Here is a 13,672-nt window from a genome sequence, read left to right as displayed (position 1 = left end):
GTATTAAAGCTCCATAAAGGTAGATGTTTATGTTAAAGCTCCATAAAGGTAGATGTTTATGTTAAAGCTCCATACGGTATAAAGGTAGATGTCCATGTGTAGTGTGATTATAAAGCAGCTCTAGGTTCTATATTAATACTGTGAAAGTATCAAAGCTTCAGTCCACAGAGAAATGCACGCAGCCTGAATTCAGAAACTGAGCCTTAAAACCAGCCGTCAGGACTTCCTGTCACTTTGTGATGTCACAACTAAGCAGTCACCCAAAGCCCCGCCCCCTCACCACCACCTGGACCCACCATCATCCAACACTTGTAGGATTTGGTTTCTCTGAGTGTTTTTATCTAAAATCTGCTCTATTTTTCATTCAAATACCAGTCAACCAATCAGAAGAGAGGATCTGCTGCCACAACAAATTGCTGCTCAGTGAAAAGAGTTTCCATTTCCTTCCTTGTGCGTCCACACTCTTGACTCTTGGTCTTTCTGCTTGACAGACGTGACAAGAGCCCGTTAGGAAACTCTACACACTCACACACACACACTCACACACACTCGGTCCTGTGAGATGTGCATCAGTCCGGACAGTGTGTGTCTGCCTTTGGGTCCAGGTCCTCGGTGTGTGTGTCAGGCTCAGTGACACCTCAGTCACTTCAGCTCTGCAGCCGTCGCCGCCGACAACACCACGAGTGCCTGAGCCGGCATTTTGCGTCTCCTCCACCATCATCTGTCTGACACCGAACACACACACAGACACACACACACACAGATCTTCTCCCCTCAGGACGAAGAAGACGACGACTCACTGAGGGAGACAAACAGCTCGTGATGGGACGGCGTTTAAGGTGTCACGCCGGTTGACAGCGAGCGACACACATAACGACGACGAAGGCGACGACGGTGTTTGATCCACGAGTCCAGCAAGTGTTTGAAGTTCAGTGGGAGTCAGTGGAGCTGCAGAGGGAGAGGAGGAGGAGAGGGGTGTTATGGGTAACCGTTTCAGAGGCTTGCTGACGCACACATTTCTGAAACATCAACAACGACAGTCCATCACTTTTTCTTTTTTTTTTTTGCGTCTCCACAGACACTTTTGTTGTATCGTTGTTTGTTGTTTTGCAGCTCACGTGTTGTCAAACTGATGAAACCGTTTCATTTTTCAATTTGCAGCACGTTTGTTTCTTTGCATGTGTGTGTTGTTTTTGCAGCGCATTGAGCCCTCAGGGCCACCGTACAGTACATCAGGCCTGAATCCAGGTTTCTCAATAAGGAAGTCAGAGTTAAAGGACAATTCCGGGCAAATTCAACTCGGGCTGTATTTTCCTAACATTTTAGGTCTAAAAGAAGAAGAAGATTTAATTAATTGCTCCTGTTTTGCGGTAGTCACCGCATCACCATGGCAGCGATGAATGGAGCGGATGGAAGTTCCACTGATTAGGCTGTTTACATCCCTCAAAGCCACAGACAGCGTCAGATGGCTACTCAAACATGCACCGAGAAGTTTGTTTACTTCAAGCAAGCCGACATGTTTGTAAAACTAGATCTAATTCAAAATCTCGCGGAGTCTCGCGCGAGACCCAAGTTGACGCTCGGTGTGTTCACGTGCAGTCGGAAGCTCCCGTTTGTGTCATAAACACAGGAATATCAACTCTTGACTTGCTTTAAGTAAATAAACTTCTTGGTGCATGTTTGAGTAGCCATCTGACGCTGTCTGCGGAAAAAGAATTGCGGCTTTGAGGGATGTAAACAGCCTAAGCAGCGGAACTTCAATCCGCTCCCATTCATCGCTGCCGTGGCGATGCGGGGACAGACACAACTACCGCAAAACAGGAGCAATAAAACTGAAAATCTTCAGATTCCTTCTTTTAGACCTAAAATGATAGTTGAATTTGGCCGAAATTGTACTTTAAGAAGCTTCAGACTCTGTTTTTCATGTTTCAATCAATCATCAATCACAGAGTTTAAAATTCTGATTCATTTTTACAAAAATAAACACAATCCTGTAAATACTAATATCATTTCTCCTGGTTTAAAATCCTGAGACATTAAGTTTGTCGTGCTGCAAAATAGAAATGTGTGTGTTTTTTATAGGTTATGTTCAAACTGAAGACTGAAGGGATGTTAGTGCACTGTGTCTTTGATGGTGTGTGTGTGTGTGTGTGTGTGTTTGGCGCAGGAAGTGAGTCTGTGGTGTGGCTGCAGGCCAGGCTGAGTGGAATAATTGATTGCCGATTGACCCTCCACTGCCACTGAGGACAGTCCTCTCCACTGCATTACAGCACAGACTCCTCTGGTCAACAGCATGTGTGCACCGCCATACTGTATGTGTGTGTGTGTGTGTGTGTGTGTGTATTTGTGTAAAAATGTGTGTGTGTGTGTGTGTGTGTGTGTGTGTGTAATCGCTCTGACCACAAACCGCAGCCACAAACCAACAACTATTATTATGAAAACGAAAAGGCCTGAACGACCCATGACACATAAAAACAACGACAAAAAAAATGAATGAAGGTTGAGAAATAATGACTGGACAATTCAGACAGAAACGCTGATTCACACACACACTCACACACACACACACACACACACTGAGAGAGGGAGAGATGGGGAAGTGAGACATGAGGGGAAGTGATAGTGGTGGTTTGGGGATTCAGCAGGAACTCGACCCCTCGTTAAAAGGTCGACTCAGTAAATCTCCTCGTGACCGTCAACAGAAAATAAAATAACATGAAGGAAAATCCTCTTTAACTGGATTTAACTAACGATGAGCTGAAACTGCAACTGATGCACAAATAAAAAACACATATCTGCAGCACAGTAAATACACAACTGTTATTGTGATGCTGCTGCAAATGACGTTGATAACAGTTATTGTTCTGCTTTAAGGAGAAATAATAAAATGTGTGGAGTTGATTGTCTCTTTATGATTGCATTTTTTAAAAAAGGCTTCATTTTACACTTTCTATAGTGAAACGCAGCCTATTTTCTCTGATCAGCTCGCCGGCCGGCCGTCCTCGCTTCTTGTTTAGAGATCAGCACATCATCCCTCCTGTGCTCTCATTTATTTATTTGTTAGTTTGTTTGCCGGTTAGCTTTGTTTATTATTACTGTATTTTCAAAGCACGGGACAAGGTTAGATTTGCTGTTTGGGCATATTTTCTCCTGTGATAGCATGTTTGAATTTGTCTACTCAGCATGCAGTGTGTCAGTGTGTGTGTGTGTGTGTGTGTGTGTGTGTGTGTGTGTGTGAGTGTGAGTGTGTGTGTGTGTGTGTGTGTGTGTGTGTGTGTCTGTGTGTGTGTGTGGAGCTGGTGGAGGCAGGGCACATGCTCAGGGGTCGCAGCAGCTCTACGCCGTTACCAGTTGCCAAATTGCTTTTTCCTGGGTGAGTCGGGCTGTGGGACCGGTTCAGGACCAGCTATGTGGTGTGATCTCTCTCCCTCTCTCCCACTCTGCAGGGGGGCTGGGGGGGAGGAGGGGGAGGAGGGGGAGGAGAGGGAGGGGAGGGCTACTGGCCCCCAGGTCACTAACTCAATCACCAGATCAGAAGTAATAATTATTAATACCCTGTGAGTGTGAACAGCACGCAGGTGATTTATCAAAAATGTCGATTACATTTTGCGCGGAGTGACAACTTTTTGAAGCCCGGGACCGGTTCCCCGGGGAACCAGGTCTAACCGGAGCCGAGCCGAGCCGAGCCGAGCCGGTCTGTGCTAAATGAAAAGGCCTGTGATGTGAACTGGCTCCAGGGGAGGATGTTGTTATTATTATTATTATTATTTTGAATAATACACCCCACCAGAACTTCAAAATAAAAATCTATCTATTCTGTTTCCTGCTACTTAAAGGGATAGTTCAACATTTTGGCAAATTGGCCCATTGCCATAATCACTGTAGTCATAGCAGTAGGTTCGTTACCTTTAATTGTCGGTGCAAGCTGTTTTTAGAACGGCGAAGCAGAGCGGCGAGCTGCTCAGAGCTACGCTACGGAGGATAATGGGATTTCTTGGGTTCCCTCATCAAACTCATCAAATACACAATCCAACGACTCCAAAACGCTGTTGTGGAGAAGTTGTGACCTGCACATTCACCACGCTATGAGATAATAACAGAACGTTACCAGACAGAGATGTTTTAGAGGTAAATTCATGCAAAACCGCTGATGCGCGTTGCCTTCAGTGACAGTTTTTCAGGAAGCAGTCTCTGTATTTACCTCGAAAACAACTCTGTCTGGTAACGTATGATATAACATTATGTAACACTCTATTGATTGATTTCTTGTCGGCTTCGTTGTAAACAAATGCACATGGCCGAGAGGAGGGTTAGCAAAACAGCGGGAAAGCGACCAGACTTGTATAGTTCCCCTTTAAGGCTCAGTTTCTGAATACAGGCTGTGTGCCTTTCTCTGTGGACTGAGGTTTTGATACTTTCACTGTATTAATATAGAACCTAGAGCTGCTTTATAATCACACTACACATGGACATCTACCTTTATACTGTATGGAGCTTTAACACAAACATCTACCTTTATACTGTATGGAGTTTTAACACAAACATCTACCTTTATACTGTATGGAGTTTTAATACAAACATCTACCTTTATACTGTATGGAGCTTTAATACAAACATCTGAATAGACGTTTGAATGAAGCCACAATTGTTTTCTCTTTCTGTGATGTGGACTCATTTAGGAAAGTGTTAACTCTTCTTTACACCCTTTACTGATCAGAAGATAACTGCACGACGAGCACCGATTCTCTACTGTCTCTGCAGATTTATTTATTCAAACACAACTTTATTCAGGTGGGAGCATCGTGACAGCGCATTATCAACTAAAGTCTTCAAACTAGGCCATGAAGTCTAAATGATACCGAGCTGTAGAGGTGCAGAGTCTCTAATTCCTACATATGTAGTGAATCTGAGGGTTTTGGGAGGTGTGGGGCAGTTTCTCCTACAACAACAACAACAACAGGTGAAGGAGGTGGAGGTCGTTATCAGTCTTAATAAAAGGATGCCGATCCATCGGCAGCACACGGCTTCCATCCTCACTGTGTCTGGACTCCGTTTATAATGTGTGTGTGTGTGTGTGTGTGTGTGTGTGTGTAGGTGGGTATACTGTAGGTAAGCTGAGCCGAAGAGACGCTGACTGTGTTGAATCTCAGCAGCAGCAGTTCCAGACGCCAGAGACACACTGCGCCTCTCTCTGCCTCCCTCCCTCCCTCCCTCCCTCCCTCGCTGTATGTTATCCTCTCTCTACCTCTCTACGTCTCTCTCTCTCTCTCTCTCTCTCTCTCTCGCTGCTTCACTTGTTTTGTTTCTCAGATGGACACTGCCCTGATTTATGGAAAGAAAAGCCCACAGTGTAGTCACGGTGATCTCACTCTTTCTCTCTCTCTCTGTCTCTACGGCTACATGCCTGCTCTCTCATTCCACTGCATACCACCATAATCTGTGTGTGTGTATGTGTGTTATTAGCACATACACACACACACACACACACTGACTCTCAGTGAGGTGACGGCTGTCACACTGCTCAACGTTTCCTCTGAGTCAGCAAAAACAGGAAGAGGAGGAGAGTGATGGAGAGGCTGAAAGGAGGGAGAGGAGGAGGAGGAAGAAGAAGAAGAAGAAGAGAGATATTGAGAAAAAATTTAAATTTGAACTGAGCTGAAAAGCTGTAATAATAAAAACAGATCAATCAGCAGTTTGCATCATGAACACAAACGTGTGGAGCGAGTTGAACTGCATGTTTGTGTCTAACACAGAGTGGAGCTGCTGTTTCAGTCTCTGTATCACACACAGGTTCAACGTCTCAGGACGGAGACGTTCAACTCTCAGACTTTGTGCAAAGAGGAAATTGGAGGTGAAACCTGAGATGAACCAGTGTCTTTCTCTCTCTCCCTGTCTCTGTCTCTGTCTCCGTCACAGACACAAACACAAGAAACCATCACGCTTACCCTGCAGGATCAGTTTTATAAATCCAGACGATCAGAGAGAAACTACAAAACCATTGTTTCTCTCCCATTTCCTAGCTGGTGTTAATCCTTATCTTCATGTTTATGCACTATAGCCAATTGGATGTTATGTTAACACATCTCCCCTTCGCTGTCTCGGTCCACCTTTCTAGTATAACAATCTGAGCTTGTTTGACCCTTAGAATTGAGGTGGTGTTCTCCTTGATCAAGTACAAATAAACTCCTACAGCATAAGACATCCAGGACTCTGGTACTTCTTCTTCTTCACCGGCATCACCACACAAATTCCTCCCTATAACACCGTCCAACACACCTCACTGATACACTCCTGCACACACACACACACAGGCTGCACCTGCTCCAGTATGAACATGCAAAACCTGCAGCAGCGTTGTGCACAAGACTGACCTTCTGGTTCTGACCCCGAACACCTTCAGGCCTCAACACACACACACTCAGCTATACAGTCATGGTGAGGTTGAAGTGAGCCTCCACCCACTGGCTCTGACGGCCGTGTCACATCAGCACCAACGTGGGGTGGCATCTTGTCTCAACCCGCTGCTGCTTCCACCCTGAGAGGAGGAGGAGGAGGAGGAGAGAGACAGAGACCACTTAATGCAGCTTAGACCGTGCATAAACACACACGCACGCACCGCGGGTATCATGCACAGCTGCCCTATGGACACACTCAAAACACAAAGTGAGAAAGAGTTGTTGCTCCTCTACCTCGGCGCTCGGCGGTGGCAGCGGGAGCAGAGAGCAGGCGGCGTTCATCCATCACCGGCTGATGAGGCGGCGGAGGAGCGACGGTTCCTCCGCTGCTGCTCTCTCTTTCTCCATCTCTCTCCATCTCTCTCTTTCTCTCTCTTTTTCTCACACTCACTCGCTGATACAAATCTGGAAATGTGGACTCTAATGTTCCCGCGGAGATCAGAGCAGATTCTCCAGACACCGTGCACTCATCACACACACAACATCCGGTGTATTATAATAAAACAACAAACAACAAAACAGCCTTAAATAAAGCGGAGTGACGTCTCTGGCAGCTGAAAGATAATTAATCACTGAATTAAACCGGAAACAGAAAATTGAAATTAAATTAGTGAAGAGAATTGATTTCACGTTTTTTGCGCCTTTACGCATAAAACTAATAATCAAGACTTCAGGCCTATTGATCAATATGATAATAATAGCAGTAATAATAACATTAATGACAATATTCTCAACAGCTTTTTACATCATGATTTTTGACACACATCTACAGTTTATTCAATCATTTGACAGATTTGATTTATTTCGATTTTAAATTTCAGTATTTACGTTTTTATTTTTATGAATTTTATGAAGATTTTTGTTGAGTCGCAGGTTCAACTGTGAAATTCCTCTTTGATTTTTTCCCCCCTCTCTTAAACACGAATCATTTCATTTATAACACAGAGTGATAAATAAACTCTCGGGTTTATTAAGAGCTGATTTATTTCACAATAATTTTACCCCGTTTTATCATTTTATTCTTTTTTGTTTTTTGCTGCAGCGTGTGAGCTTTGACCTGAAATAACAAAACAAAACAAAAATGTATGATTCTTACATAAATGTTCTGTCTTGAATTATTTAGCGGCAGGAAGAAGCCTGCAGTGTTTTGTTTTTTCTATTTCAAAATAAAACCCTCTCTCTCTGGGACAATGACGCAGTCCGACAGATTATTTTCGGGACAGAACTTTTTATTAAACATTATGAAAACAAGATTCTCAACAACGGTTCCACTTTGTAGGTTTTTTCCACTTGTTGACACGTCATCATCAGGACACGTTCATTGAATAAATATAGAAATCATATGTACAGATATACATTAACAGCACTGTGCAGAAGGTTGCTTTCCTTTTTCATCTGCCTTCATTTCTCCCTCTCGCTCTCTCTCTCTCTTTAATCAAATTATGACTTTATTTTAGGAGTAAAATTACTTTTAAAAAATCGTTTGTTTTAAATCAAACCAGGAAAATGAAATTGAAATCAAAGAAAGTTATAAAGTTAAATCTGCTGTTTATAGGCTATTATTTTAAAAAAGGTTAATTTTTAGATTGGTCGCAAGAATGTGATAATAAAAAAAAAGATTAATCAGAAATTTAAATGATTATTATTAATAATAACAATCTCAGATATATTTAGCATCGTTTCCTGGTTGTGCGTTTTGAGTGTGAATTGAGTAATTTCCATCCAACAGGTCTCCTCCTTCACATCGGAGACACTTCTGCACAATATTGCACATATATCTAGGCAGCAGAAAACACACGAACCAGGGATTTCTTGTTGACAGATTATTAATGCATCGACTTACTCCAAGAACACGTGAGCTCCCCATCCCCCCACCCAAAAAAACAAAAAACAAAAAACAAAACAATCAAGCATCCTCCCATCTCGTTAAGTTAAGACACCGGGCTGCAGAGTGAAACCCACAGGCCGCAGAGATTTCTACAAAAAATATTTAAAGTAAAATAAGAAAAACAGAAATTAAATCATAAGTTGTTGTTTTTTTTAATCATCGGGTTGGTGCATAGAGTTTTAGCAGCGAATGCAGTCCTTGTCCTTGTCCATCTAATTTTACATCCAGATCAAAGGTCCTATATGAGTCAGAAAACAAAAGGTTTGATCTCTTCTTAGTGCAGTATAGGCTTGCCTTTGACATTACACATGTTCAGTAGGAGGAGGGGGAAGAGGAGGAGGAGGAGGAGGAGGAGGAGGATACCATAGACAATTTGCATGCTGTAACATACAAACATTTTTTTTGTTTTGTTTTGTATTAAGACATTTTCATCGAATTAATCCAAGCAACAAAAGCAGATTTTTCTTTTTAAAAAGAGAAGAAGAAGAAGGTAAAATAACAACAGGTTCTCTGTGTTTTTGTCTTTTTTTTTTTTTTTTTACTCTACACGTTATTATGTACAAGGTGGAAATAAATACAAGTCTAAAATCTGGCTCAGTTAATCTCTTTTTGTTCGTTTTTTTTTTCTCTTTTTCTTTTTTTAAAACAATAGAAAAAATTGATTGAAAATAGCAGTTAAAGACGCATCCAGGTTTTTTTTGTTTTGTTTTTGTTATAGCAGATTGTTTTGCATTTTAGTCCGCAGTCCTTGCTTGCACCTCTCAGATGGGGGTGGAGGTGGAGGAGGGGGCGATGGATGGAGGGGAGGGGGACATTTTTGTTGTTTTTTGCATTACCCAGGCCTTACTGAGAGGAAGAGGAAGAGGAGGAAGAGGAGGAGGAAGAGAGAACCGTGGGCCATGCGTTTCCATACAAGTGGAAGGAAGGATTCTGGGAGATGGACTGAACTAAGGGATTGTGGGGGGTGGACAGGGAGATAAAGGGGAGGTTTTGGGTACCATACATGTCCTGCATGCAGGGTTGTTGCAAATAGAGATGGGGGCGTGGGGGGCTGAGGGGGGGGGGGGGGGTCAACTAATAGACTTGCAATATTGAAAGGTGTCGTCACGTCGTCTCCAGCCGCTCTGTCTCTGACACAGTCTGAGGAGGAAGAGGAGGAGGAGGAGGAAGAGGAGAGGCGGTGTATTGCTTTTCTGCTTCTGTTCCAGTCCACTCTTTAAAAATAAAAACAAAAAAATAATCATCATCACCCCCTCCCTCCCTTCCTCCGTCCATCCGTCCATCCTCCACCTCCCCGCCAAAAAGAAAAAAAAAGAAAAAGAAAAAAGTTTTAAGACAAAAATCATCTTGTGTGAATTAAGACAGTCATCAGTCAGTCAGCTTGGTTCACTGTAAGAAGACTTCCTGACCGGAGAGAGAGCAGTCTATCTAAACAACAGGCTACTACGTGATCCCATGTGTCCACATCATCATCATCATCATCATCATCATCATCATGACAGCTCGGCGCTCGCACTAATTCAGCCAAGAAACATCTTCTTTTTTTTTAAGACTTCGGATTGCTCGTTCGTTCTGGTTAAGATGAAGAAGAGTCTTTTAAATTTCTGTCGAGGGAATAATCATAAACTGTAAACAAAATACAAACGAATAGAAAGAAGAATAAGGAGGAAGAGGAGGGAGAGGAGGAAGAGGAGGAGGGTGTAGTTCAGTTCAGTTCAGTTCAGTTCAGTTCAGAGTCTCAATGCTACAAACCATCAGTCTCTCTCTCTCTCTCTCTCTCTCACATGAAGAACTCGGTGTTGGCCTGTTTCGCGGAGGGATCTCTCGTGTTCGTGCTGTAGCTCCGGCTCGCGAGCTTCTCGTACTTCTCTTTGTAAAGATCCCGCTCCTTGACGAGGCGCGCGACGTCCTGCTTGAGCTGCTCCACCTGGCTCTGCAGCGTGCACTTCTCCGTCTCCAGCATGTGCCGCTGCTGCACGCGCTTGAAGCGGCAGGACTGCGCGTAGCCGCGGTTCTTCAGCGTGCGCCGCTTCTGCTTCAGGCGGATCACCTCCTCCTTGCTGAAGCCGCGCAGCTGCCGGTTCAGCTCGCGCACCGTCATGCTCACCAGCTGCTCGTCCGAGAAGCGGTCCTCCAGGCGCGCGTGGTGGTGGTGGTGGTGGCCATGGTGATGGTGGTGGTGGTGGTGGGCCTGGTGGTGGGAGCCGGCCGTGGACAGGTCCTCCCCGACGTACTGCTGCGCGCGGAAGCCCCCCTCGTAGGCCTGGTGACGTAGGGATGGAGGTCACGATTAATAATAATCACGGTATTACGATTATCACGATTATTATGCACTTTAATTAATTTCGCAACACTATAAATGTGTAAAATAAATCAAATACAGTCCAAATATAATTACATTACTCATTGTTTACACTAAATATTTCAAGTATCTATTAATATATTGACTGATTGATTCAATTTATTGTCATTGCACATGTTAAAAAAACAAGGCAAGGAAATGCAATTTGCATCTGACCCCAGTGCATAGCCTAATATGCAGTGTAATAAATAAGAAAACAAAAACATACATATAAAGTGCACGGAGTTAGGGTACAGTAGTGCAATGATACAGATTAAAGTGCTGTTAATAGTGCAGAGTGTCTATAGGGTCCTGTGGTTGGTTCAGTGTATATGACCAATTATCAATCCCCAGGGGAAGTGTGTGAAATATTCAGATCATAAATTGTCATCTATACCAAATGTTTGCTTTTATTTTAATCGTTTTTTGTTTTGTTTTGCTTTTTTCTTCTTTTTTAAATTAAAAATGACACCCTAACATTTAAACTCCTACCAATTCAATGTTACGTTACAGGTAAATGGACCAGTATCTGTGCATGTACCTTTATTTTTTGGCGCACATCTACATCTATGGTTCCAACATCATGGCGTTTAAAATACCACGATTAATTGTGGGAAAACAATTAGTAATCGTGACTGACATGCCCTACCTGGTGGTGGTGCGCGTGGTGGTGCGCGTTCCCGATGAGGGCCTCCACGGCGTCCTCGGGGGTCAGGTTGAGCGCCTCCGGGTTGATGTGGTGCTGGTAGCTGGGGATCCAGTACAGATCCTCCAGCTGCGGCTTGTTGTTGCTGCCCCCCTGATTGTTGCTGCCGCTGCTGCCGCTGCTGCTGTTGCTGCTGTTGACCCCCCCGCCGCTGCTGGCGAGGCTCTGGTTGTGGTTGTGGTTGTTGTTGCCCTGCGCGCCGCCGCCGCCGCCGCCGCCGCCGGGGCTCGGTGCGCAGAAGCTGGGCGAGGAAGGCACGGAGGAGCAGGGGGTGCTGATGGGCGTGGAGGACAGCGAGCCGGACGGGAGGCGGTGGCAGTTGTAGCGGTCGGCCTCCGGCGGCTCCTTCTTCACCTCGAACTTCATCAGGTCAAAGTCGTTGACGTACTCGATGGCCAGAGGGCTGTTGGGCAGCTCTGCGCTCATGGCGAGGTCGGTGGCCATGTCAGTCCATGCGACAACTCCTGCCCCCCTCACAGCCAAACCGACAGCGGCAGCCCTCCTCTCGGATACAGATTGCGGAATAAAAGCCTGTATGGTTGGTGTGTGTGTGTGTGTGTGTGTGTGTGTGTGTGTGTGTGTATATATATATAGACACACGTACGCACACGCCCGGCTGCAGCAGCAAGGGCCGGAGTGGAGAGGAGTGGAGTGAGTGTGGTGGGTTAGGGGTGGAGGAGGAACTTATTAAGGCTGCTCGTCCCTAAGACAACTTCTATATATAGTGGCGTGAATATACGTATGCATGTAAATGAACTTGTACACCTGCCAGTTCGCCTTCTCCGTGCGCGCTTGCTGCTCTTGTTGACAACTTATCCCGGGTCAAATGCAGCTTTAATACCAGGAGCCCCCGGGGCGGCTGAAACCCGAGCCCGGTTGAATTTGGAGACACCAACCTGTCTTGTCCTCGCTTCACCTCTGGAGTCCACTTGCCTCCCTGTGATTTACTGTCCTTTTTTTTTTTTTTTGCTCGATCAAGTGACACGAACAAGATTTCTGCGTCTCCTCCTCCCAGCAGCGTTACAAATATTTTCCAAGCATCCTTCTTCTTCTTATTCTTCTGCGCCTCTTATTGCTGCTGCTGCTGCTGCTGTTTACAACTTGACCATGAAGTCACTGCAGCATGGCCCGGATTTAAAGTTTTCTAACACACTCTGTGTGTGACAGTCACAGTTGCGGTGCGCAGGCGTGCGTAAAAAGCGTGCCAAAAAAAAAAAAAAAGAAAAGTCCCAGGAATCCAAACACGGAATGACACGTGAAGAAGTTTTCAAAGTTCACATGGATGTTGTTGAGCTGCAGGGAGCTGGTCCACAGTCTGGTCCCCTCTTCTTCTTGTTGCTGTTGCCTTCACTCCAGAGATTTAACTCAAGCAGCGTCTACTACTCACAGGTTCGATCCCCTCGGTCCTGGTCCTGTCCCCCTCCTCTCTCTCTCTCCGGTGTGTGTGTGTGTGTGTCTGTTATTATTATTATGCAAGAGGAGGTGATAATAAAATCCGCTCGGTTTGTTTCTCTGCAGCGGCCTTCCTTCCCTCCTTCCTTCCTTCGGACTGTTTCTGTTTCTTAGAGCTTCTCGGTGCAACCACGTAGTGTCACTGAGGCGCCGGCTGCCAGTGTGCACTTATAAAGACAGCGAGTCCCCCCCCCCCCACATCCCCAACCCCCCTCCCTCCGACCCTCCCCTCCCACACAGAGAGGTGCGACGGGCCAATGGGAGGAGGAGATCACGGCGGAGAGAGTGGGGAAAGAGAGAGAGAGAGCGAGACTCTTGCTCCGGCGGCGGTCGTCGCTCCGAGAGAAGCCGAAGCCGAAGCCGAGAGAAGCCGAAGCCGAGTGGGAGAGAACAGGTGCAGCAGACCCCCCCCTCTAGTGACCGAGCAGATGCTACTGCAGAGCGGTCGGAGCGGAGCGGAGGAGTAAGTAAGACGAGAGCTCCGCTGGTTTCTCAGAGAAAAAATGTTTACTCGGAAAAGAGAAACACTTTAGAAAAGCGAACACCGGTCATGTAATTGTAGAGTTGAGTTCACATGCGTTGTGTTTTCAGATTTCACAGAAAGAGAAAATCACATCCAGCTCGTTAATTCATGGTAAATGAAAATGTATTTTGCAACTTATATTTAAAGACCATATAATAACTCACTGTGGTTTATTCTCACTGAGGCTTTTCATCATCCTACAGCAAACCTGTTTAATATTTCTTTAAAATCACTTTGAGACCAGTGGTTTTCTCATTTTGGCTTAGTAGAAGTGGCTTAGTTTGTCATTTCAAAATGTACAAAGTAT

The 13,672-nt window shown here is 45.0% G+C and overlaps 1 protein-coding gene across 1 annotated transcript; it reads right to left on the bottom strand.

Moving 5' to 3' along the window:
* Window positions 1-8,024: 8,024 nt before the first annotated feature.
* Window positions 8,025-11,834, bottom strand: mafaa (MAF bZIP transcription factor Aa). The gene is made up of 2 exons (XM_085775106.1): window positions 11,334-11,834; window positions 8,025-10,606 (listed from the first exon to the last, which is right to left on the bottom strand). The coding sequence occupies exons 1-2, from the start codon at window positions 11,832-11,834 to the stop codon at window positions 10,124-10,126; spliced, it is 984 nt and encodes a 327-aa protein (XP_085631232.1). The 3' UTR covers window positions 8,025-10,123.
* Between the last annotated feature and the right edge of the window lie 1,838 nt (window positions 11,835-13,672).

Source organism: Trachurus japonicus, chromosome 4, assembly GCF_045865225.1.
Source record: "Trachurus japonicus isolate A0001 chromosome 4, Traja_1.0".
NCBI lineage: Eukaryota > Metazoa > Chordata > Actinopteri > Carangiformes > Carangidae > Trachurus > Trachurus japonicus.
Note: the sequence above shows the minus strand (reverse complement) of the source record. Positions and strands in the feature narration are given on the sequence as shown.